The 22,519-nt window shown below is 35.7% G+C and overlaps 2 protein-coding genes across 2 annotated transcripts; one reads left to right on the forward strand and one right to left on the reverse strand.

Annotated features, from left to right (window-relative positions):
* Positions 1-2,267: 2,267 nt before the first annotated feature.
* hmgn1a (high mobility group nucleosome binding domain 1a) lies at positions 2,268-5,400 on the reverse strand. Its single transcript, NM_001309644.1, has 6 exons — positions 5,193-5,400; positions 3,918-3,944; positions 3,787-3,816; positions 3,665-3,700; positions 3,449-3,577; positions 2,268-3,272 (listed from the first exon to the last, which is right to left on the reverse strand). The coding sequence occupies exons 1-6, from the start codon at positions 5,208-5,210 to the stop codon at positions 3,231-3,233; spliced, it is 282 nt and encodes a 93-aa protein (NP_001296573.1). The 5' UTR covers positions 5,211-5,400; the 3' UTR covers positions 2,268-3,230.
* A 428-nt stretch (positions 5,401-5,828) lies between these two features.
* On the forward strand, positions 5,829-20,676 carry get1 (guided entry of tail-anchored proteins factor 1). Its single transcript, NM_001003413.1, is given in 5 exon segments — positions 5,829-5,930; positions 8,484-8,649; positions 15,564-15,631; positions 18,848-18,962; positions 20,165-20,676. Coding segments are annotated over 5 exon segments (513 nt in total). The 5' UTR covers positions 5,829-5,840; the 3' UTR covers positions 20,239-20,676.
* The last annotated feature ends 1,843 nt before the right edge of the window (positions 20,677-22,519 follow it).

Here is a 22,519-nt window from a genome sequence, read left to right on the forward strand (position 1 = left end):
GACTATCGAAAAAAAAAATTGCTTAAAGGGGCTAATAATTTTGACCTTACAATAGTTTAAAAAAAATAAAAACTGCTTTTATTCTAGCAGAAATAAAACAAATAAGACTTTCTCCAGAAGAAAAAAATATTATCAGACACCCTGTGAAAAATTCTTTGCTCTGTTAAACATCATTTGGGAAATATTTTAAAAATAAATAAATATATATCAGAAGGGGGGTTAATAATTCTGACTTCAACTGTATGGTCTCAATAAATAATGATTAGAAAGTCAAAGTTTTTTATAAGTACTTCTATTAGTCTGACCTTCAAGACGCCGAGACAAAAACACAAAAATGTTGTTGGGCAATTCCTAAAAATGCATGGATGTTTGTCTTTGAAATAAATTAGATTATTAGAGAAACTCAAAACTTTGTACAGATCTTTGGTTTTGTTATTTAAGGATTCTCAGCCCAACCTTCATCCATTATCTTCTCAGATGTTTTCTTTCCAGATATGTAAATATATCAAATTATTCACAATTCATGCAGATGAGAGATTAGCCCAAATCTTTTGATAATTTAATATAATCATTTCTACATATAGACGACAGTTCAAAACTGTTAATGTAATTTTTAAAAAAAATGGAAATTGCTTACTTTAGACCACAGGTGTCAAACTCAGTTAAAAAAGGGCCGCAGCTCTGCACAGTTTAGTTCCAACCCTAATTAAACACACCTGATCAAACTAATTGAGTCCTTCAGGCTTGTTTGAAACCTACAGGTAAGTGTGTTGGAGCAGGGTTGGAACTAAACTGTGCAGGGCTTCGGCCCTCCAGGAATTGAGTTTGACGCCCCTGCTTTAGACTGTATTCAATCTAAGCCAAACTGTTTTCAGTGTTATTTTGAGCAGTATATCAGTGTATTAAAAATAAGTGATTTCTGAAGGATCACGTATCACTGAGAACTGGAGTAAAGATGCTGAAAATTTCTGCTTTATATATAGCTTTAATATATATTCAAATAAATAAAATATATATATATATATATATATATATATATATATATATATATATATATATAATTTTCATTGTAAAAACTGCATTGTTTGGCTGTATTTTTGCCTATAAAATGCTGCCTTTGTTGGAAAAACAAACAAACTTTGTTTAAAATATAATTTATCCAATGACTACATGTATATTGCAAAGATAATGTAATAGCAATTCTTCTGTCCATGGCATTTTTTTTTATTTAATGTATTTTTCTTGATCATGGTTACTCAACCACTGGCTTTTGCAGCTATCACATTAGACTGTATTAAATCTAAAACCAAACTGTTTTCAGTGATAATTTTGAGCAATATATCGGTGTATTAAAAATTTGTGATTTCTGAAGGATCACGTCACTATAGACTGGAGTAAAAATGCCGAAAATTTCAGCTTTATATACAGTTGAAGTCAGAATTATTAGCCCCCTTCAAATGCTTTTCTTCTTTTTTAAATCGTTTCCAAATGATCTTTGACAGAGCAAGGAAATTTTCATAGTATGTCTAATAATATTGTTTCTTCTGGAAAAAGTATTTTTTGTTTTAGTTCGACAGGAATAAAAGTATTTAAAAAAAATGTAAACACCATTTTAGGGACAAAATTATTAGCCCCTTTAAGACATATTTTTCCTCGATAGTCTACAGAACAAACCATCGTTAAACAATAACTTGCCTAATTACCCTAACCTGCCTAGTTAACCCAATTAACCTAGTTAGGACTTTAAATGTCACTTTAAGCTGTATAGAAGGGTCCTGAAAAATATCTAGTAAAATATTATTTACCGTCATGGTAAACATAAAATAATTTCATTATTAGAAAGGAGTTATTAAAACTATTATGTTGAGAAATGTGTTGAAAAAAAAATCTTTCCGTTAAACAGAAATTAGGGGAAAAAAAACAAGTGGTGTAATAATTCAAGGGGGCTAATAATTCTGACTTCAACTGTAAATATTTTTTAATATATATTCAAATAAATATAAATTAATTGTAAAAAAAAAAATTGTTCCACTGTATTTTGGTCTATTAATTTTTTTTTTACTATAATTTATCCAATGACTACATGTATATTGCAAAAATAATGTATTAGCAATTCCATTGTCCATGGCATTCTTTTATCTACTGTATTTTTCATTATCATTGTCATTCAACCACTGACTTTTGTAGTTATCACTTTCACTGTTACATATTTTTTTTTAATATTTAGCCATAGAAAAACAAAAACAGAAAAAACAAGTGCAAAAATATTAAGGTGAAATTACAACCATTTTATTGGCAAGTCAACCAATCATTACAGATACAACTACATAAAAATGGGAAGAAAAAGAAAACTGTACACATGTACTTTTAACCTAAAAACCTTGAGTGATTTAGCTACTGCTGGCATGTTCACAAGAATGAAATTACAGTAATTCTTTTGTATAATGTCAGCTACAACCTGCATGTTTAACACTGTAACACAGCTCTGCCATTAGCTTTGCTAACACACACAATTCCATTTTTCATCCTCTTAAAAGTACCATCACATACTGCATATAGAAATCATGAAAACCTTTTCAGCAGCTATACAACGTTATTGCAATGCTATCACCACACAGACAAAAGTAAAAATCACACGTCAGATGAGTGTTCCAGTACTAGCGAGCAGGATCATTAATCAAAAGCTGTCGATTCATTAAAACGGCTTGAATAAAGAGGTTTCAATTTGCAGAACACAGCTTACAATCAGTCCCATCCCCCCTAAAAAAACAAAAAGCATTTTCTTACAGAACCCCTTCCAAAACAATACAGGCTACATACAGGTGTCCCTTATATTGCCTATGGAATGTTAGTGTCTCAGGCAAACGCTCCCAGTTACAATTGAATGACTTAAGAAATTTCATTTTTAAAAAGGTTTAAAAATGGCACAAATCACATTGTCGCAACCTGTTCCATTCCTCTCCCAAAACAGAGACAAAAAAATAATAATAATAAAAGGGAAGTCATTAGTTGTTTCATGATTGCAATTCTTCTTCAGGAAAAACTGGAGTGGGAAAAGATGGAATCTCTCTTCTAAGGCTTTTCTCTTGAACATCGTCTATAAAACGAGCTTCTAATTTTTGAACTACTAAAACAAAACCTTTTTTTTTTTTAGAAAATAGTCAATAAAAATATTCCTCTGTATTGTACAAGAAAAGAGGTATGGGAGCTCTGGTGAAATGATATTAACGTTATTCAGCTTTTTCGTCGTCACCTCCTGCCTCTCCGTTGTTCTGTAAAAATAAAAGTAAATTAGTTATAAAATACCCGTTTTCAACAGACTTGGCAACAAAAACCAAAAATTACATACAATTTCCCCAGCACTCTGTACTAAAATAAGGCACAGAGCTCAATAACATACCCGAGCAGTATATATTAATTATTCTAATGTAAATAGAGAATGGCTTACTTCATCAGCTTTGGTCTCTCCGTTCTCCGCTGGAGTTTTCTCCTCGGCTTCTGGCTTTGCGTCCTCTTTCTTCTCTTCTGGTTTGGCCTTTTCTACATCCTTGGCCTTCTTTCCTCGTGCAGGTGCTTTCTGTAACGTTCCAGAAAAAAAACACACACCATTAAGCCACTGATTAAAATGTTTTACCTGTAATAAAGCTTATTTCCTTTCATTTACCTTTGGCTTGGGCTCAGACTTTGGCGTTTGTGGTTTCTGGAAAAAAGAACCATGCATTAGCCAGGCACATGATAAAATTGTAAACAACAATGAAATTAGCGAGTCTGACAAAACCAACTTACACCCTGAAGTCTCTCAGACCGTCTCTTGGGCTGTTTATGTGGAGAAAACAAGAAATTAAGAAAACAAGACAAACTTGTAACAGTTGTGTTCAAGAATGTGTTAAATGCCACAGTAAAAGAGGCAAACTTACCCCAGCTGCTTCAGTGTCATTGTTAGCCTGTACCAGAGGAAATAGAAGTGGTTAGTGTGTGTAAATAGATGGTTGACTGAAGGGGGAGGTTTTGTACCCCCACAACACCCCCCTCCAAACTTATGGCCAATTATGTAATCTGAAAGTCACTGTGGGGGAGGGTTGGAGGAATCTGGGTCTTGTAGGCCTAATAATTAATTGTATGAGAATGTAAACACAAATATAAAAACCAAACGTCGGAAATAAACTAAGTAAATCAAATTGCAATTGTTTGCCGATGACAAGTTTATTTACAGTAGTTCTGAAGGTAATAGCGACGTTACCTAAAAGAAAAAAATGTCCACACTGAAGTAGTTTAGAGGGAGGAGGGGAACAGTAGCTCCGCCTCTACCGACCAAACTCGTTCATTTCGACGAGTAAATACATTAAACGTCGATACATTTCGTTAAAAATTGTGAACGTGCATCAAGTTTTCCTTGCTGAAAATGAAAACGAAAGGTTATTACATTTAGGACTTGGATAAATTTGCGTAAAAGTGGGCGAACTGTCTTAAACCACTTAAAGTCCATTTCAAAGGTCAAGTAAGAAAACATTCAGGCGGTATACGCATGTTAAAAAATACTAATGATCTTGTTACCCCAGCAGATTTATTCTGTTTGGGTTATTTAAACATGGCTAAGTCCAAAGGCAGCCATGACGCTCAAGGCTATAGTGTGTATGTGTCCTACTCGAGAGCCATATGGAGTACACAACACGCCACTACACATGTATTTACAGTTACACAACAAGGTCTTAATAATCCCACATAATACCTTCAGACTTACAACTTTTATAAATTCGCGTGCATATGGTCAAAATGACATAAAATGTAGCAGTTAAAATAGAAAACACTTGCAGGACGCGGTCTTTTCTCGGATGAATAACATGTACAAACGTTACGAGGTTAACGTTACACCCCTTTGGTTGAGCATAACTTTGCGTTTTCTAAACACGATTTTGATATTAAAATAAAGCTAGGAGAGCTCCTTGCGTCGTGTATTTCTTTAAATATCCACACGCAGTCGACAGAACCATTGCACAGCTCTAAGTAAAAAGGCGCCAGATTCATGCCACCGACTCACATGCCCTAGATTAGAAATTAACGCATGCACCAATGCAGTAAACACACGAATAACTTTACACAAAGCTTCATAAAGACATACATGTTGATTTATCGCATGCCAATAAAACCAAAATTACAAAACAGTATAAAATATCGAGTATGTTTGTACTTACTTTGCTCCTTTTAGGCATGGCTGCTTAAAGCGTGTGTGCTTTTAGAACAAAAATAGGAAATAAATTACAGCAGCTTCAGCACCGATTAGTAAAGAGTAAAAAAACAGGTCTAGGAAACACTGAAGCAAGCTTAAATGTTCTATCGGAACGGAAACTAGCTGAAACCGGATTGGATCTCCCCTTTCTATATTCTTTTCATTATAGCACTAACCTGATGCAGGCTACGCTCCGCCCCTTCTGAGCGGCGATTGGCTGAAACGTCCTGGCAACCACATTTCAAACCAAAGCAAAGTACCTGTTTGGATAGGTTGAGGTGCCAATCACAGATTTACTTGTATATTCTTTAGGCGCCACTCTTAATAATTTTTGTGTAGGTACGCTTACAAATGTAACATTTAACAGCGGAAGTGTTGAGTACATATTCAAGCATTGCAAACGATTTAAATGCATTTAAAGATATTGTAAACAATAAACGCGAAAACAATACTTTTTATCTTACAAACATGGGGGTTTAAAACACATTTGTATGCAATTGCATGTTTTTAAACAACACAAGTGAACAATAACCGTCTAATCCAAGGGACCACTTTAAAACAGGGCTATAGTCCGTTTGAATAATTGGGGGAGGATCAGGCTGATGAAAAGAAAATGGCTGCCGGGTTTAACTGGTTTCTTGTACTGAGCTCTGTGTTTCTGTGCAACCTCGTCAAAACATTCCTGCCATCCATTTCTTCATTTGTAAGTACTCAATTAAAACGAGTTTTAGGGACGCTTAAGCACATATATATTTTATTTAAAACGTGTTTTCGTTGTAACATAACGTGACGCCACAATGCACAGTGATACAGCATGTCTGCTACCCCTACCGGAGCTTCTTGTAGGCACAGCGAACAAAAGCTTCCCTGTTAAACAAGCACAGTATCTTCATTTTGCTTTGTTCTAATTCACTCATGAATTACATTAAGATGTTCTACCGAACAAACATTTTATATGAGGTGTTGTTGCTTTGACAAATCAATTAAAACAGGTCAATTCGTTCATAACAGTACATACTTGTATAATGTTTCTAAACTACTGCTAATTCATATTACATTCTATTTCGTGTACGTGGTATATATATATATATATATATATATATATATATATATATATATATATATATATATATATATATATATATATATCCACCGTGTGTGTCTTAAATATACATCACACAGTTTTTAGCACAGCCATATTCTGAAACATTTTAATTGTGCTGTGAACTTGGTTGTTTAGCTTGCATGTTTACATTATTATTATTCCAAATAGTAGCCTAATAACGAAATTTAAAGTACTGTTGCTATGGGGAAATTATAGCAACAATTATATAGCACAAATTGATTAAACGTTATTGATTCATTTTGATTACATTTTTGGGACATTCAGTGTAAAAGCTAGGATATATAGGGCTGATTCCAGCGTTATGGATGTGACATTTGCAGTAAAAATTCAAAACATAAATTTGCAGAGAAAGTATATTTTAACATTATATTGAATCATCTGTTTATATTTTCCAAAACAACTAACCACAGAGTTCTAGGATCAAAAAAATTCAATCTGTGAACATTTTTATACTTTAAATGAGGAAAATAAACAAGTGTTATGGATGTGACAAAAAAAGTCTGCGAGTTTACAGTATACAACTTATTTCGTTTAAAATTCTGTGAATTAAACTGCACAACCCAAAATAAATAATTTTCAACAAAAGGATAAGAGTTGGCTCTTTATAGAACAAAACTAATTTATTTTATTTTATTTTGACATTTTTGCATTTTTGAGGGAAAATCTTTGTTATGGATGTGACACTTTTTCGTTATGGATGTGACGGATGTGAAATTGCCATTTGTTTGACTTTGGTAAATCAAATATATTAGTTTGAAAACATTGACAGAGACATTTTTAAGTATTTTTAAAGTACTGTATAACACTTGCCTGCGCAAAACATGTAGGAACGGTTTCGCTATTTTGGTGAAAACATTTTTCTTTTCATGGCAAGGTTGACATTTTCATGGAATTGCTCATATATAACATTTGCAGTAAAAACTCAAAACATAAATTCACATAGAAAGTATATGGTAATATTATATTGAAGCATCTGTTTATATTTTTCAGAACAACTCATCACAGAGTTATGGGATCAGAAAAATATCTATCTGTAAACATGTTTTGTACCTTAAATAAAAGAAAATAAGCATGCGTTATGGATGTGACCAAAAAGTCTGCGAGTTTGCAGTATACAATAACATGCTTTGTAGAAATTCTGTGAATTAAACTGCACTGCCCGAAAGAAATAATGCTAATAAAAAGGATAAGAGTTGCTCTATAGAACAAACATAATTGATTTTATTTTATTTGACATTTTTGCATTTATGAGGTAAAAGCTTCGCTATGGATGTGAAATTGCCATTAATGTGACTTTGGTAAATCAAATAAAAATAGTTTTAAAACATTGACTGAGACATTTTTTAGTATTTACTAAGTACTTTAAAATACTTGCTTACACTAAAAACATAGAAACGGTTTGGGTATTTTGGTGAAAACTTAATTTTTTTGCCCTAAATTGACATTTGCATGGAATTGCTCATGTATAATAGGCATGGACCGGTATAAGATTCTGACGGTATGACATCCTTGGATAAAAATATCAGTTTGACGGTATTGTTATTACTGCTCTAAAATATGTTCTTTTTAAATGTCTGGGTAAGAAACAAAACCAAAAAAAATCCCCAATAAACACAGTATATTTTATTTTGAGGAACATTTATAATATTTTGGAACAGTAATCTTGTCTGAGTAATTCAAATGAATCATTGAATTCACTTGATTTGTTTCAAAAACACAGATTTTTTTTTTTTAAATGGCAAATTTGGATTTTTTTTTTTATGCTGGAGATACTGTTGTCCTAAAATGTTCACCTCCATTCATTTTTAGATGTTAAAATGGCTTGTTTTGTTGCTTGATGTTGCAAACTGATATTTTCTTATTATATTATTCTACTTTTATGTATAATTATGCAAACACTTGTTTGTAGAGCAAGTAGTTTTACAGTTTAGGCAACTGAATCGGAAGTTCTAAAATGATCGCACTTCCGCATTAAAGAATAAGGTCAATGGCAGAAAATTTTGGCGGTTTTAAAACCTTGACTTTTACAAACCGCTGTATATTGAAAACGGTTATCGTCCCATGCCTAATATATAATAAACACACGTGCATGTATATTAAAACTTTTTATTTGTGTGTTTGTTCTCATAGTTGTCAAAGATCTTCCATAAAGATGCAGATCAGGAGATGGAGATGAGGACTGAGATCCAGAACATGAAGATGGAACTGTCAACCATCAGCATGATGGACGAGTTTGCCAGATATGCTAGACTGGAACGCAAGATCAACAAGATGACTGATCAACTCAAAACTCTTGGTAAATAAAACTCGTTCTTATTTTGCACATTACATGCATACGCAGCAAGGTGGTGGACCAAGCTTTCTTACCAGCACACATGTGGTAAGAAAGAAGCCCACTAACTAAAGCAGACAAAATGTGTAGCAACATGTATAATATTGATTCCAGAAAAAAACAAGGAGCAAAGGGTACGTGTTAAGATGTTTACAGCCAACAGAACACTTCACTGGAAGCAGATGAAAGTCAAAATAGCATCAAAGCTTTGAAAATGTACCTTTGTCCACTTTAAAGTGGGGTGGGAACAACTAAGAAACCAAAAGTTTTTCACTTTACCCTAGAGGACTCAGCCCAAGTGTGGAAAATGGCAGGTGGGTTTCAGATAACGGCTTCAGTGTTCATGAAGGGAGACAAATGGCTCAGCTGCTGCCTGTTGCTGTCCTTCATGTCCAGCATAGTAAGTTTATTGTGGGTAAAATGGATGAAACTTAGTTTACCCATAATTTAAAACGGTCATGACTCTTGCTTGTTCTTATGATGTTTCAAACTCATAAGAGTTTTGTTCATCTTACAAACAAACCTGAGTGATATGTCCTTCCAAGGCAATCTCACGGCGATTCGTACCTTTTTGATTTAGTGGCTAATTCGTATGAATTCGTACAATCCAATGACTGTAAAAAATATGGACGACGCGACAGCCCCTTTTCCCATTGAACGCCTTGAGGGCAAAACGCCTGCTTGACGGGCACAAACTGTCGCAAAAGACTGCTGAAATTGGAGCCTTGACATGCGCAGAAGGACTGTCTGATGGAGCCAGAGGAGGAGCCGCGAAAATGAGCGGAGTCGAGCTTCCAACCAAACGCTTTATGTAAAATCAACCACGCCCCCCGAACTTCTCAGCATGCGTTTGCTGTCATATCAACACAAATGGATGTAATAACGTTAACAAATATGAGGGTTTTATATATTCAATCGCGCCAGCTCCGGGCCGCAGCGCATAACCTACTCGCGGCGTCGCTGGCTGATTCCGGCTCGCATGCGGCAGCGCCGGCTCGCTCGGCCGCCGCATCTGGCTCGATTGACTCGGGCTGGAATCGGGCAGTGAGTCCAGGCATCCGGAGTAGGTCCAGCAGAGGTAGTCAGTCTGAGCTCTGAGGGGTAAGTCTCCGACAGGCGAGAATCTAGCCGGAACTGGCCCGAGTGTATTTTGCTATCTGGGTGGTTAGGCGTGAATCAGCAAACTAATAAAGCCCGAAAAAAGCCCTGACCTTAGCGAATAAACAGTGTTCCACCAGGATCATGTATGTCAGAAACTATAGTTTACTGCTGAACTCATTTTGTCATGGTAAAATAACACAGAAATCGAATAATAACACTTCAGTCTCCTGCCGAAGCTCAGACAGTCTGCTTTGAGAAACTGTCAATCAAAGCTGTCAATCATGATGACACGCCCAGCATTAAATTACTGCTAAAAACAAACTGTTTACAAAAATTAAGATCTGCACCTATTTCAGCACAATAATCAGTGCCTTAATCGACCAGAACCATCTTTCGGGACATTTTATTGCAAGTGTACAAATTTTTTTTATTTGGGCTCAAGTCTCCTTCATTAACACGGAGGAGGCGGGCTTTATGACTTGTACTGCAGCATGCCCCCAAGGGGCGATCTAACGGCCGAGACCTTCACTCAAACGCAGGCTTGCGGCACACTTGGTACAATCTAATTCGTACAATTTAGTAAGATTTGCTAATCACCCAGTGACGGTTGGGGGTGGGGTTGGGTGCCACGCCTCTTTTTTTAAAATCGTACATTTTCGTACGAATTAGCCACTAAACTGACAAAACGTAAAATACTTACGTTTCCTCGTGGGATCAGGCTGGTCCTTCTATTGAATTGTAAAAGTAATACATATGAAACAGAGCCATGGCCACTTTATACAATGAGAAGATTTAATTCAGTGTTTTACTCTCATATAAACATTGATTGATTCTATACGCATGCATAAAGCACATCAAATGTCACATGCCATATTTGTTTGACATTATAAGCAAACATGATTGACTTTTTACAATGTCCTTGTGATTAAAAATATGTAAATGTACTTGTTACTAGCATAATAAAAATATGTAAAACTATACCATATAAATATATTAATAAAAGCAATATAGTGTTTTTAATTTTTGAAAGTGCTTAGATTTCGTATAAAGTGCTTGAAACCGCTTGAAAATGCAATTCTGTTGCTTTCATATTAATTAGTTACTAAATGGTAATAATAATAAACTATTTAAATTGTGTGTGTGTGTGTGTGTGTGTATATATATATATATATATATATATATATATATATATATATATATATATATATATATATTTTTTTTTTTTTTTTTTTTTTTTTTTGCTTTAGCATAAAATAAAGCTCTGGTATCTGTGCATAGATATCTGCATGTTTTTTTTTTACATTTAAGATGTGAGTAAAATACATTTAAAGAGAGTAAATGAATGTATATGTTTGGGCTTGGGGCAAAACACTTCTTTACATTTTTTACTTCGAAGAATACCATACTACTATAGAATACTTTAACAAATACCATCTGGTATAATGTAGTATGAAGTACAGTATGTATTACAATATGTAATTACCCACTTTTATAAAGTGCTGGAAATAGTGAAAAGTGCTTAAGTTTGACTTTGAAAAATGTATAAGAACCCTGCATACAACGCCAAGAACAACTGTGTGTGTCAAAACAAAAATGTAAGTACGATTTGGTCTTCCATGTCAGATCAGTTTGCACGTTTACTACAGGCAATTCAACATTTGTGTGTTGCACTATTCACTTTAATGAGATTAGGCCTAAATTGTGCTGCTTGTAGAAATGAATATTCTGCCTAGGAAATGGAAAGAAGGTCTAGGACAGGGGTGTCAAACTCAATTCCTGGAGGGCCGAAGCCCTGCACAGTTTAGTTCCAACCCTGTTCCAACACACTTACCTGTAGGTTTCAAACAAGCCTGAAGGACTTAATTAGTTTGATCAGGTGGTTTAATTAGGGTTGGAACTAAACTGTGCAGAGCTGCGGCCCTTTTGGAACTGAGTTTGACACCTGTGGTCTAGGAAGTCATATTTACCAGTTGTTTTTAGAGCTTCGCAAAGCCTACATTTAAATGCATTTTAAATTGCCTCATTTTTCTGTAACGGTGTTACTGAAATTCCATAGTTTAGAAAATCTGGCCAAAACAAAGTTCTTTTTGAGTTTGTTTCAGCAATTTGAGACAGTCCACCAAAGCTAACTTTTTGGGAGAGTTTGTTTTGCTTTTACCTACCCTTGTTCAGTGACAAGTATGCAATCAGTGGCTAGAACTCTGCCGGTTTAAGCCCTGCCGGTTCCTGCCTCAAAATGAGCGAGTTTGAACCACTTGTACATTAAGGAAGCGTTCAGGAAAAACCAAACACCAGCGAAGAAACTCGACACAGAGTCTCACACTGTGATATTTCAGCCATCTGGGCCAACCTTGGAATATCCTAAAAGATTCCTGAGGTCCTAGGCTAAAATCTGTGGTCTTTGATCGTTGGTTTGACATGTTCACAGACAGCTGCTTATGGCCCGTTGCGATTATGTTTTCCTCCGATGAAGTTCTGAGAAGATTTCAGGCACTTTCCTGCAGTGACAGGAAACAGCTGCGATGAACGTCAATCCAAGAACCAATAGAAGCGCAGAATCTGATGACGCAATCCATGCAACAATCCAAATGACCGTCGGGAAATAAAAAAAATAAAAAAATTCTTCCTGCCTTCAATATTTAGACGTGCTGTGTGCAAAATTGCCGCTACAGATTGTCTGTTCCTGTGAGGAATCATTTAAGAATGCGAGACGTCAAACTCCGCGGGTGTTTTCTTCTGTGTTTGGTGCATCTTCATTGTCGTTCAGTCTGACATTATGATGGCTGATTTCGTAAGCCTGGTTTATACTTCTGCATCAAGTGATCAGCATGACCCACGGCGCATGCAACGCGCAAAGCTGTGCATTCATACTTCTGCGCACTGTTTCTGTTGCTCTGCAATAATACTTCCGAAATGCTAGATGGCAGTAGGTGTTTATGTTCCTCTGTGTCGAGTTTCTTCGCTAGTGTTTGGTTTTTCTGAACGCTTCCTTAATGTACAAGTGGTTCAAATTCGCTCATTTTGAGGCAGGAACCAGCAGACGTGCAACAACTAACCACAAGGTAAACACAAAGCAACCATCTCCATCCGAAGCTCAGTCGTACAGTCGATACTTGTAAACACTCGCTCCAACGGACTCACACGGCTCTTGGTCCCGCCCACACTTGTCAGCGATTCCAAGCCGACTAATCACAGAGCTTGGGCTACGCGACACGTAGTTAAGTTTTTTGAGAGGTGCACGTCAGCGACGCCGACAGACACGGCGAGGACTATGCGGGCACGGCACAGCCTACACGTGTGCTTGACGCAGAAGTATAAATCAGCCTTTACAGTGTGACATGGAAGCCATCTTTGTGCAGTCTGACATGCTACAATAGTTTAGGTTTATAAAAAAATCGCACAACGCATTGTGAGCCGGCCTCTAAACGTGCTTCGTGTCTACAGAGTTCAGAGTCAGACAGGAGAAAAACATCCAGCACAACAACACCAACATGGCAACATAAATACACTGGAGGGTCGAGTAGCAGAGCTGGTACAGATGTATCCACACCTGCACTATCACTTGCGGAAAGATTCTGAGGGATTCACGCACCAGTTGCTACAACGCACAACCGTATCATGCCACATCTGATACAGTTCTAAACATTGTTCTATTCGTGTCTGTCCATGGCAAATATAAAGCAATGTGATGAGCCACACACTTCTTATGGAGAAGGCTGTGTCAGATATTTATAAAAGGGTTCTTCTCTATGAGCGGCCATTGTTGTTATGTTTAGCAGTACACTCAAGCAGGGCAACTCGTTTAAAACCCTGCGTCCTGCAGCACAGGGGTGCCAGAGTGTTTTAAAACAGTATACCACCTCTCAGTCACAAGACATTGTTTTTGCCCTCAAATGGAGAACAAAAAAGAGCTTAGTTTGAAGTATAGCGGAGTCTTTATTTCCCAGTGGTTCTATTCGGACTGAGTAGAAACTTTATTTTTCATGATTAATTTTTCATGATTATTCAGAATATCACATAAAGATCCACTGCTATAATCCTTATGCATTATCCTTAGGCCTTCTGGGTAGCATATTTTGTAAGTTTTCCTTATCAGTACTCACCCAGCTCAAGTCTACTATTGGGCTGGTCAGTTGAATCGGGTAGACCCAACAAGACTTTCAGTGCTAAGAGGTTTCTAACACAGGTTATAAAACTGTTGCCTTGAGACTTATTTAATAGTGATGTTCTGGGGTATGTTTCTGAAAACTATCGTTAGCCAACTAAGTTAGCAAGTTCTGTCGTTAGAAACATAGTTTGTTGATTTGGCGTTTTCCAAATCTGTCGTTTCAACGAGCATTCGCAAACTGCTTCGCAAACTTATACGCTTGCAAGTACACATCTGGAGCTGTAGTTAGATATGCCCTAATCATTTAGAACAGAGGTCACCAAACTTGTTCCTGCAGGGCCGATGTCCTGCAGGTTTTAGCTCCAACCCTAATCAAACACACCTGAACAAGCTAATTAAGGTCTGCTATGTATACTTGAAACATCCAGGCAGGTGTGTTGAGGCAAGTTGGAGCTAAACCCTGCGGGGACACCGGCCCTCCAGGACGGAGATTGGTGACCCCTGATTTAGAACATTCTAACATTTAAACTTGGAATGATTAAAAAAAAAAACATTAAAGTCCTCTGTCTTTGGTGTAATTTGCTTTCAGAGTATTTTTGCAGTTCAGTTTTAGCGATCTCTATATTTACAATTGCGTTCCCTTTACAATGCACTTTGAAAACGTTGATGTCGTTTAGAACACAGCCTCATGACGAAAGCTATAGCTGACCTATTATTTAAAAGCGGAATTTGTTACATCTCCAAAGCTTGTGAAAACAAAAAACAGCATATGTTAATGCTTTCTATTTAAAGTAGGTTATTTATTAAGTATCTGTACTGTGTATGACATGGGCCTGTTGGTTAGAGCATTTCTGCAGTGCATGTGTCAAATTGTAAAAGTAGACTTTCAAAAAAAAAAAAAAATCCTACTTAATAATCATCATCATTAGTGTTATTAATATTAATAAAGTATTCTAAAATATTCTTTCTCAATAATAAATATAAAATTGAATTTCTTAATAAATAGCCTCATTATTTGTTTAAATTATTTATTTATGATATTAGGATATGTGTTATCTTTTGTAAGTGATTTTGTGTTTCAGAATAGACTATATAAATGTTCTCAATATTATTTGTAAAGGAAACAAAGGCTCTATACATGTGCCATTGACAAATTTAAATTAAAATGAAAAACGAGTGTTTTTTACCAAAACGAATATTGGATTTTTTTTTAAATGTGTGTGCGTGTAAAACAACATAATTTACACAAATAAATGGGGTTATTCTCTAAAGAAGTTGTTACTCTAACCCGTTTAGAGCGTCATTATTGGCGTTTTATATATAACTAACGTGGTTCAAACAATGGATCTGCGACAGAGAAACTACAGGTTTTGGGAAACACGCATCACTACATTGTTCTTTTCCCAATCGATGCATCGCACTATGATAGTTCAGCCACGAGTTACGTCGTTGTTTGGGAAACGCAACCCTGGTGAGGAAGTTCTATTAATAACAAAACACTAGATTTTTAAAATGCAGTAAGTCCTTAATTTTTGTTAATCTAAAGCAAGCTTTATGAAAGGTTTTAAATTGCTTTTATTTCAACTTGGAATAGCCAGGAGGGCTGACGTCATAAAACCATTTTAAATATGAACCTTTTTTGATTCTACTTTCTTTTGTTGCTTTACAGTTAAATCCAGAACAGCACAGCAAGCAAAAATGAAGTGGATTGTAAATATAGCATTTTACATTCTTCAGGTGAGTGAGGAACCCTTTTTTATTTCAATATTAACACTTCAGTTTAAGCCTACTTTAACATATTTATTCCTGAGCAGATCTAGCAACCAGAACTTTTGCAACTCTCAGATCAGTTTTGAAGAACGAAAAGATCCTGGATCGTGTCAAATCATCAATAACCAAATTGAGTAATCCACATACGAAAAACGGACCCCAGGAAACACCAGGGGCCTCATGTACAAAGACTTGCGTGGAAATCATTCTAAAACATTGTGTACGCACAAAGCTGTAAATGTGCGTACGCAGAAAAAAATTCAGATGTATGAAACCGAATGCCGAATCTCACGCATATTCTTTTGTGCATCCGAATGAACGTGAAACTGAGCGCAACATGCACAAGCACAAAACCCCTCCCTGCTTCCTCCCCCGTATGAATATGCTAATGACTCTACTTTGGCAAAACCCAACGAAAAAGCAAAGGCAAAAGCAAGCAAGAAGAGAAACTTTGAACAGAATGTGAATTGGAGGTGCTCCTTTCGGAGGTAGACCGGAGAAAAACTGTGTTATTTGCAAGTTTGTTCTCCGGAAATAATAACAAAAGAAAAAAATATATTGGGAGAGTTTAGCTGATGCGGTTAACACAGTTGGGTCTGAACATCGCACTGGGTGAATTAAAAAAGAAATAGTGTGGTTTATAGGTGTAAAATGTTGCAGTTCCCTTAAGAGTCTCAGTGGCGCAGTTCGTAAGACGCATGTTAACATGTTTTGACATGTTCAAGCATGAACTCGGTTCGAATCCAGCGTCTGATGAACTCTTTCTTCTTTTTTCCCCAGCTACATATCAGATTTTGCCTACTATTTATCACAAGAAAGACAAGTAGGAATCATTAATAAGTCTGTGCATCATATTTTATTTGCACATTTATTGAATGGAAATGTTTCTGATTCACACATGCAAATTCATCTTCAGATAGTGTCTTTATAGCAATGTGTGTGCAGTAGATAGCTCAGATTACATTGGGTAAACAGGCGACTGCTGCATACTGTGCTTTAATGTTTGGCTGGTTAACTGCATGGTATGGAATTCTTATATACCTGCTAGATGAACCCGTCTCATACAGCTGCCATTGCACGGCTCAAAGACACTTTGTAGAGAGGAATTTAACACAACTGCCTCTAGGAGTCGCCAATGGAAATAAAACAGACACGCACAAAAAATGTGCGTACGCCAGCCATAAAGCTGGCATGGAGCTGCGCACATTCCCATTCATCGTTAGTAAATCCAAACGTGAGCGATTCTGAGCGTGAAACCTGGCGTACGCTGATACATGAGGCCCCAGGAGTGTTGTGAACATTTGGAGAGATGCCTAAAAATATGTAAAAAATTAAATAAATAAAAAGAATGAATAATAAAATTCATTCAAATATACAAAATGAACAATTTAAAAATGGATTAGAAAAAGATTCAAACTTGAAAGCAAAAATGTAAAGTGCAAAAAAGTAAGTAAATTAATAAATATAACATTGTAATGAACAATACTGAAAAAATCAATTACACAGATGTAATGCATTTTAGCAAATTTAGTGTCTCCAGTGTCATTAGACCTGTTTATAGCATTCATATTTTACATGGATCTCTAACATTAAGGTAGTTTATATTTAGGTATTCTTGGCTTTAAGACCAGAATCTCCATGTTGTGTATGATATTACATGAATATTAAAAGCCATATCAAATATGACAATCAAATAAGAGTTTTTTTTATTTATTTGTCACATTGGTAACACTTTACAATGTGTATTAGTTAATGCATTTACTAACATAAATTAATCATGATCAACACTTGTACAACATTTATTAATCATAATTGAACATTTACTAATGCATTATTAACATCCAAGTCCATGCTTGTTAACATTAGTTAATGCACCATGAGTTAACATGAACTAACAATGAACTACTGTATTTTCATTAACTAACGTTTATTAACATGAACAAATACTGTAGTAGATGTATTGTTCATTGTTTGTTCATGTTAGTAAATGCATTAACTAATGAACCTTGTTGTAAAGTGTGACCATTACATTTAACGAAACGCTTCTAAAATGTCTATTAATTCATGAATGTCAATTTCCAAAATGTTTAATTATCTATTATTTCACTTGTTTAGCTTACATGGTTAATGTAAGGGTGCTTTCACACCTGTGAATCGATTCAGTTGTTCTGAAACAGAGATTACAATTGTTACATTGTTGCTCTTTGCTCTTGGAGCGGTTCGCTTTCACACTGCAAAGTTTCTAATCGGACCAAAAGAGCTAAAACAAGTCACGTGCGAGTAAACTCTCCTTACATTGGTCAGTGTCAGGGTTTATTTTGCAGCGTCCCGCTAAGCTGTCAGGAGAGGTGGTGGTTTGGTGGTGATTGACAGGGTGCGCGCGCACGACGTGTCTGAGGAGAGACGCGGTGGGGAGGGGTGAGAAGGGTGCGCGACGATGCCTATTTGAGGACCTGGAGGGAGACGCGAGATTACCGGGAGATCATCACTTGTTTGCGGGCATCCGGAGACTCGCGAAACTTCCCGCCATACTCATAATTCTCTCTTCATATAGCCGTATGCCTATTACATATCCATAAAACACTGTGATACAACCGCGCTCGGATCGGATCGCTTTCTCACTACAATCGAACCGCTCCAGGGTTCGTTTCAATCGAGCCGAGACCACCTCATTCAAGCGATCTCGGAGCGATTACTTTGGCGCGGAACAGAGCGCGATTGCCCTGTTCACATATGCCAAACGAACCGCGCTAACTGGGCAAACGAGATACGTTCCGAAACAAAAGTGTAGGTGTGAAAGCACCCTAAGTGACTTATGATACACATACTGTATAGCAATTCCTGCCATGGGACCTGACAGTCCTAATTTGAACCCTTTGTATTTTTAAGTATTTTATGTCTTTGGTGTTGCTCTCTTTTTCTCAGAACAGATCTTATTTTAAAAGTAATAAAAGTAATACATTCCAGATTTATTAGTCATGTTAATTATATTTGTTAGATTTTCAGCACACAAAAACTGATAAACTATGTTGTAACTTATAGGTATTAATTAGGGGCCTTCACATCTCTGGGAGGGGCCTAAAAGGCCATTTACCTTGCTTATGGTTAACTCCACCCCTGCATATAAGCACTCTCTATTAAGTTTCTCTTTTAATGTCGGCATGTTGTGTTGTGTGTTGTTAGGCGGCCCTCATGATCTCGCTCATACTGAAGTATTATGCAGACCCTGTCACAGTAGTGCCCAGTAAATGGATCGCTCCATTAGAGAGACTAGTCGCCTTTCCTTCTGGAGTTGCAGGTATGTCTCAGTCTGTCTCTCCTGGGCCCGGTTTTTCAAAGTAATCCACTAGGATTTTGGATAAGGGATTGGATCAAATCTTGAAAATGGGTTTTTCAAAAGAAAAAACGGATTACATAATCGGATTAGATCACGTTATTCAATCTTGGTTTTGATCCGGATCAAACCTTTAGTTTGGGTTTTTCAGACCTTTTTTGTAGGATCTGGATCACTTTGATTAAAAAAAACCTGTATTAAACTGATCCCATCAGAAGGGTGGATTTAGCGTGGATTTCATGCCTAAAATGTAATGAAAACTTTAAAAAATGCTGTGAAAATGGACCAAAAACAATCATTTTTATTTAGTCTCTAATTGATATATATATTCATCACAATGGAAAACATTTTTCTTTTTAGAATATTTATTAGTGATGCATGCATTGATTGCAGAATGAACAAAAAATGCAAAGAATGGCAATGACTGATTTTTTAAACTCTTTAAACAATTGCAAAAAGAGACTGAAAGGGCAGAAGCACAGCTTCGTCTGCAGAGGAACAACTAACTCTGACCAAACTGCAGCAAACCAAGGCCAAGGACTTGAGATCCGCCTCCTAAAGGCTACGCTCAGACAAGCTGCTCTCCACATCAGATGAGGAAGTCTGAGATTATTGTGGAGTTTTTGACATTAAGTCTTTTTTTTATTTACATCTATATTTGAAACTTGTTATAAATATCCTCAATGTACAGTGTTGTAGGTCTCAGATGAGTGGACTGCTGGAAGAGGATGGGGTGGGCTTTTTCTTGTTTTTATTATTTATTATTATTATTAATTTAATATTTATTAAGTTTTCATTTAAAAAAAAAAAAAAGTTATATTGACCCCACGCTGGCTATTCTACTTGTCGCTCTTTACATATCTATAGTTCTACATTGTGATTTCCTATCCTGTTTGAGCACTGGTAATCCAGATTTAGTGATCCTGAAAAGTTCCTATCCGGATCAGTTTGATCCAATTCGATGTTGCTTTGAAAAACTGGCTTAAAAAGTACACTGGATTACCTGATCACGGATCGCAAAAACAGAATTACTAAATCTGGATCAATTTCATCCGGATTAAACCTTTTGAAAAACCGGGCCTTGGTGTTTAATTGGGAGGAAACTGATTTTATAATATATTAATGTGTGAAGTATTATACATCACCTTTTGCTGCTTTTATCTCAGGTGGTGTTGGAATCACATGCTGGCTTGTTGTATGTAACAAAGTGGTGGCCCTCATTCTACAAGCTGTCAGTTAAGCGACAGTGTCAACATAAATGCACCATGCCTGATTTTCCATACAACAACATATGCTCATGAATGGCCTAAACTCAGTGAGTTGTTTTAAAAGGAAAAAGAAAAAGTCATTTACTGTTCCGTTCAATGGTTCATGTCTTGTGTTTTTAGTCTTCAGTTGTTGATTAATGGCATTTAAATGTCATAATTCACTAGCTAACTAAAGTAAATATAAACAGTGCATTCCTAACAAATCACAGAGTAGTGATTGAGTCTTTATAATGTCATTTTATTTTTGTGACCAGCAAAACGTTTTGTTTTTATTTATTAATTGTACCATAAATGTGTATTTGGGGTTGTTTTGGTGTTCCAGAGTTTTTTGTCAGTGTTATAAATCTATTTATTGATTTTGTTTTTTGAAGAACGATGTCCTTACATCAATAAATATGTGAATGAAAAATTACGTACAGAATTTTGTCATTTCATTTCTTTTACAATACCGAGAAAAGTATTTGGAAATGCCTGGATGATTACTCATTTACGGTGGCGTAAAGTAACAAATTACAAATACTCAAACTACTGTGATTGACAAGTTTTTCTCAGGAATTGTACTTTACTAGATACTTTTAAAAATGTGCACTTTTACTTTCCTTTGAGTACATTTTTGAGCACATCACCTTAATATTCTTAATGCATCTTCCAAACCACGTATTTTCTTTGTTTGATGCCAGATTTTAAAGAGTAGATTTTATCCATGGGTTTGTTTCTTTTATTGATTTTTCAGTCACTATTTTTTCTTGTCTATGAGGATTAGAAACATCAATCCTGTAATTCCTGTCCAATCTAATTGCACCGAAGGTAAATCGCATCATAATGAACTTCCTCTAGACATTGGTGATTTTATAATTGCAGCAAACTGTTTGGAAGCATTAAAAATGTCCAAGAAGATGTCCAAAATCTTTAAAACTTGACTAAGAGACTGTTTAGTTGCATGTCACTTGATAAGAAGATGTTGACGGATGTTTACTGTATTGTTTGCTGTATTATAGAAACAGGTGTGAACCTTTCCAAATCACGGCCAATCAACTGAATTTACCACAGGTGTTTTCCAATTAAATTGTAGTAAACTCTGCATGATAGGAATGTCATGGCACAGGCTATGAATATTTATGTAAATGTGATTTATTAAGTTTTAAAAAACTTCTTTCATGTTGTCATTATGATGTATTGTTTGTCATAGTTTTAAGGAAAATTAATTAATGTAAAATGTGAAGCACAAAGAAGACTTTCTGGATGCACTGTACAACTATTTTGCTACTAGTCAATTATTCTGACATTTTAGAAGTGATCAAAAGACAATTTGAAAGGGCCCATTCACTGTTTTGTACACTGTAAAAAAAAAATCTGTAATTTTATATCCGGCAGCTGGGGTACAAAAATTTACTGTAAGATAATGGATATTAAATTACAGAAATTTTCCAGAAATTTTAATTTAAGGAAATTTCTGTAATTAAATATCTGTTTTTACGGTATGTTTCTGTAATTTAACAGCCGTTATTTAGCTTTTTTTCAGCACCCCAGCTGCCGGAAATAAACCGTAAAATTATGAAGTTTTTGTACAGTGTACTGCGTATAATATTTACTTTTTTGCCTTATACATTGTTAAAATGTGTCCCTGTATGCTTTACCCCAGTTTGTGGTTAAAAAGTTGTTACTTTTGTGCAATCCTGCGTATCATATTTTATGTACTGCAAAAAATAAATCCGTAAAATTTATGGTAAAAATGGCAGCTGTGGTTGCCAGTATTTTACCATTATAAACACGGTAAAAACTGTAAAAGTAATATCTAATTTTTACAGTAAACTACCGTATTTCGTTACTTTATTCACTAAATTGTCTTTACCAACATTTACACACTTTGTTACACAGATAAGCACGTTATCATGGCCATATGCAGGTGGTGATGGGAAATTTGTGATAATAATGAACAACTGCTCATCACTATCAACTTTTTCCCCACAAGCAGAAAAGTGTGCCAGTGTATGGAAGGTGCTCAGTGTCATTCACGCAGCTACTAAACACAAGTATGGCAACACGCATAAAATTAAATTCATGAAATAAACATTGTTTATCAACATTAGATGTAACATAAATCTCTAATTTAACTGATGGGGAAACAACTAAAAAGATCCATATTAATGTCAACAAAATGCATAAAAAGTTATGTGCCATGCAGGGAATTCTGGGAAAGTCAATTTACGGTTATTCGCCGTATATATTAAGGAAACACACTGTTAACCAGGT

The sequence above is a fragment of the Danio rerio genome, chromosome 15, assembly GCF_049306965.1.
Source record: "Danio rerio strain Tuebingen ecotype United States chromosome 15, GRCz12tu, whole genome shotgun sequence".
Taxonomy (NCBI): Eukaryota; Metazoa; Chordata; class Actinopteri; order Cypriniformes; family Danionidae; genus Danio; species Danio rerio.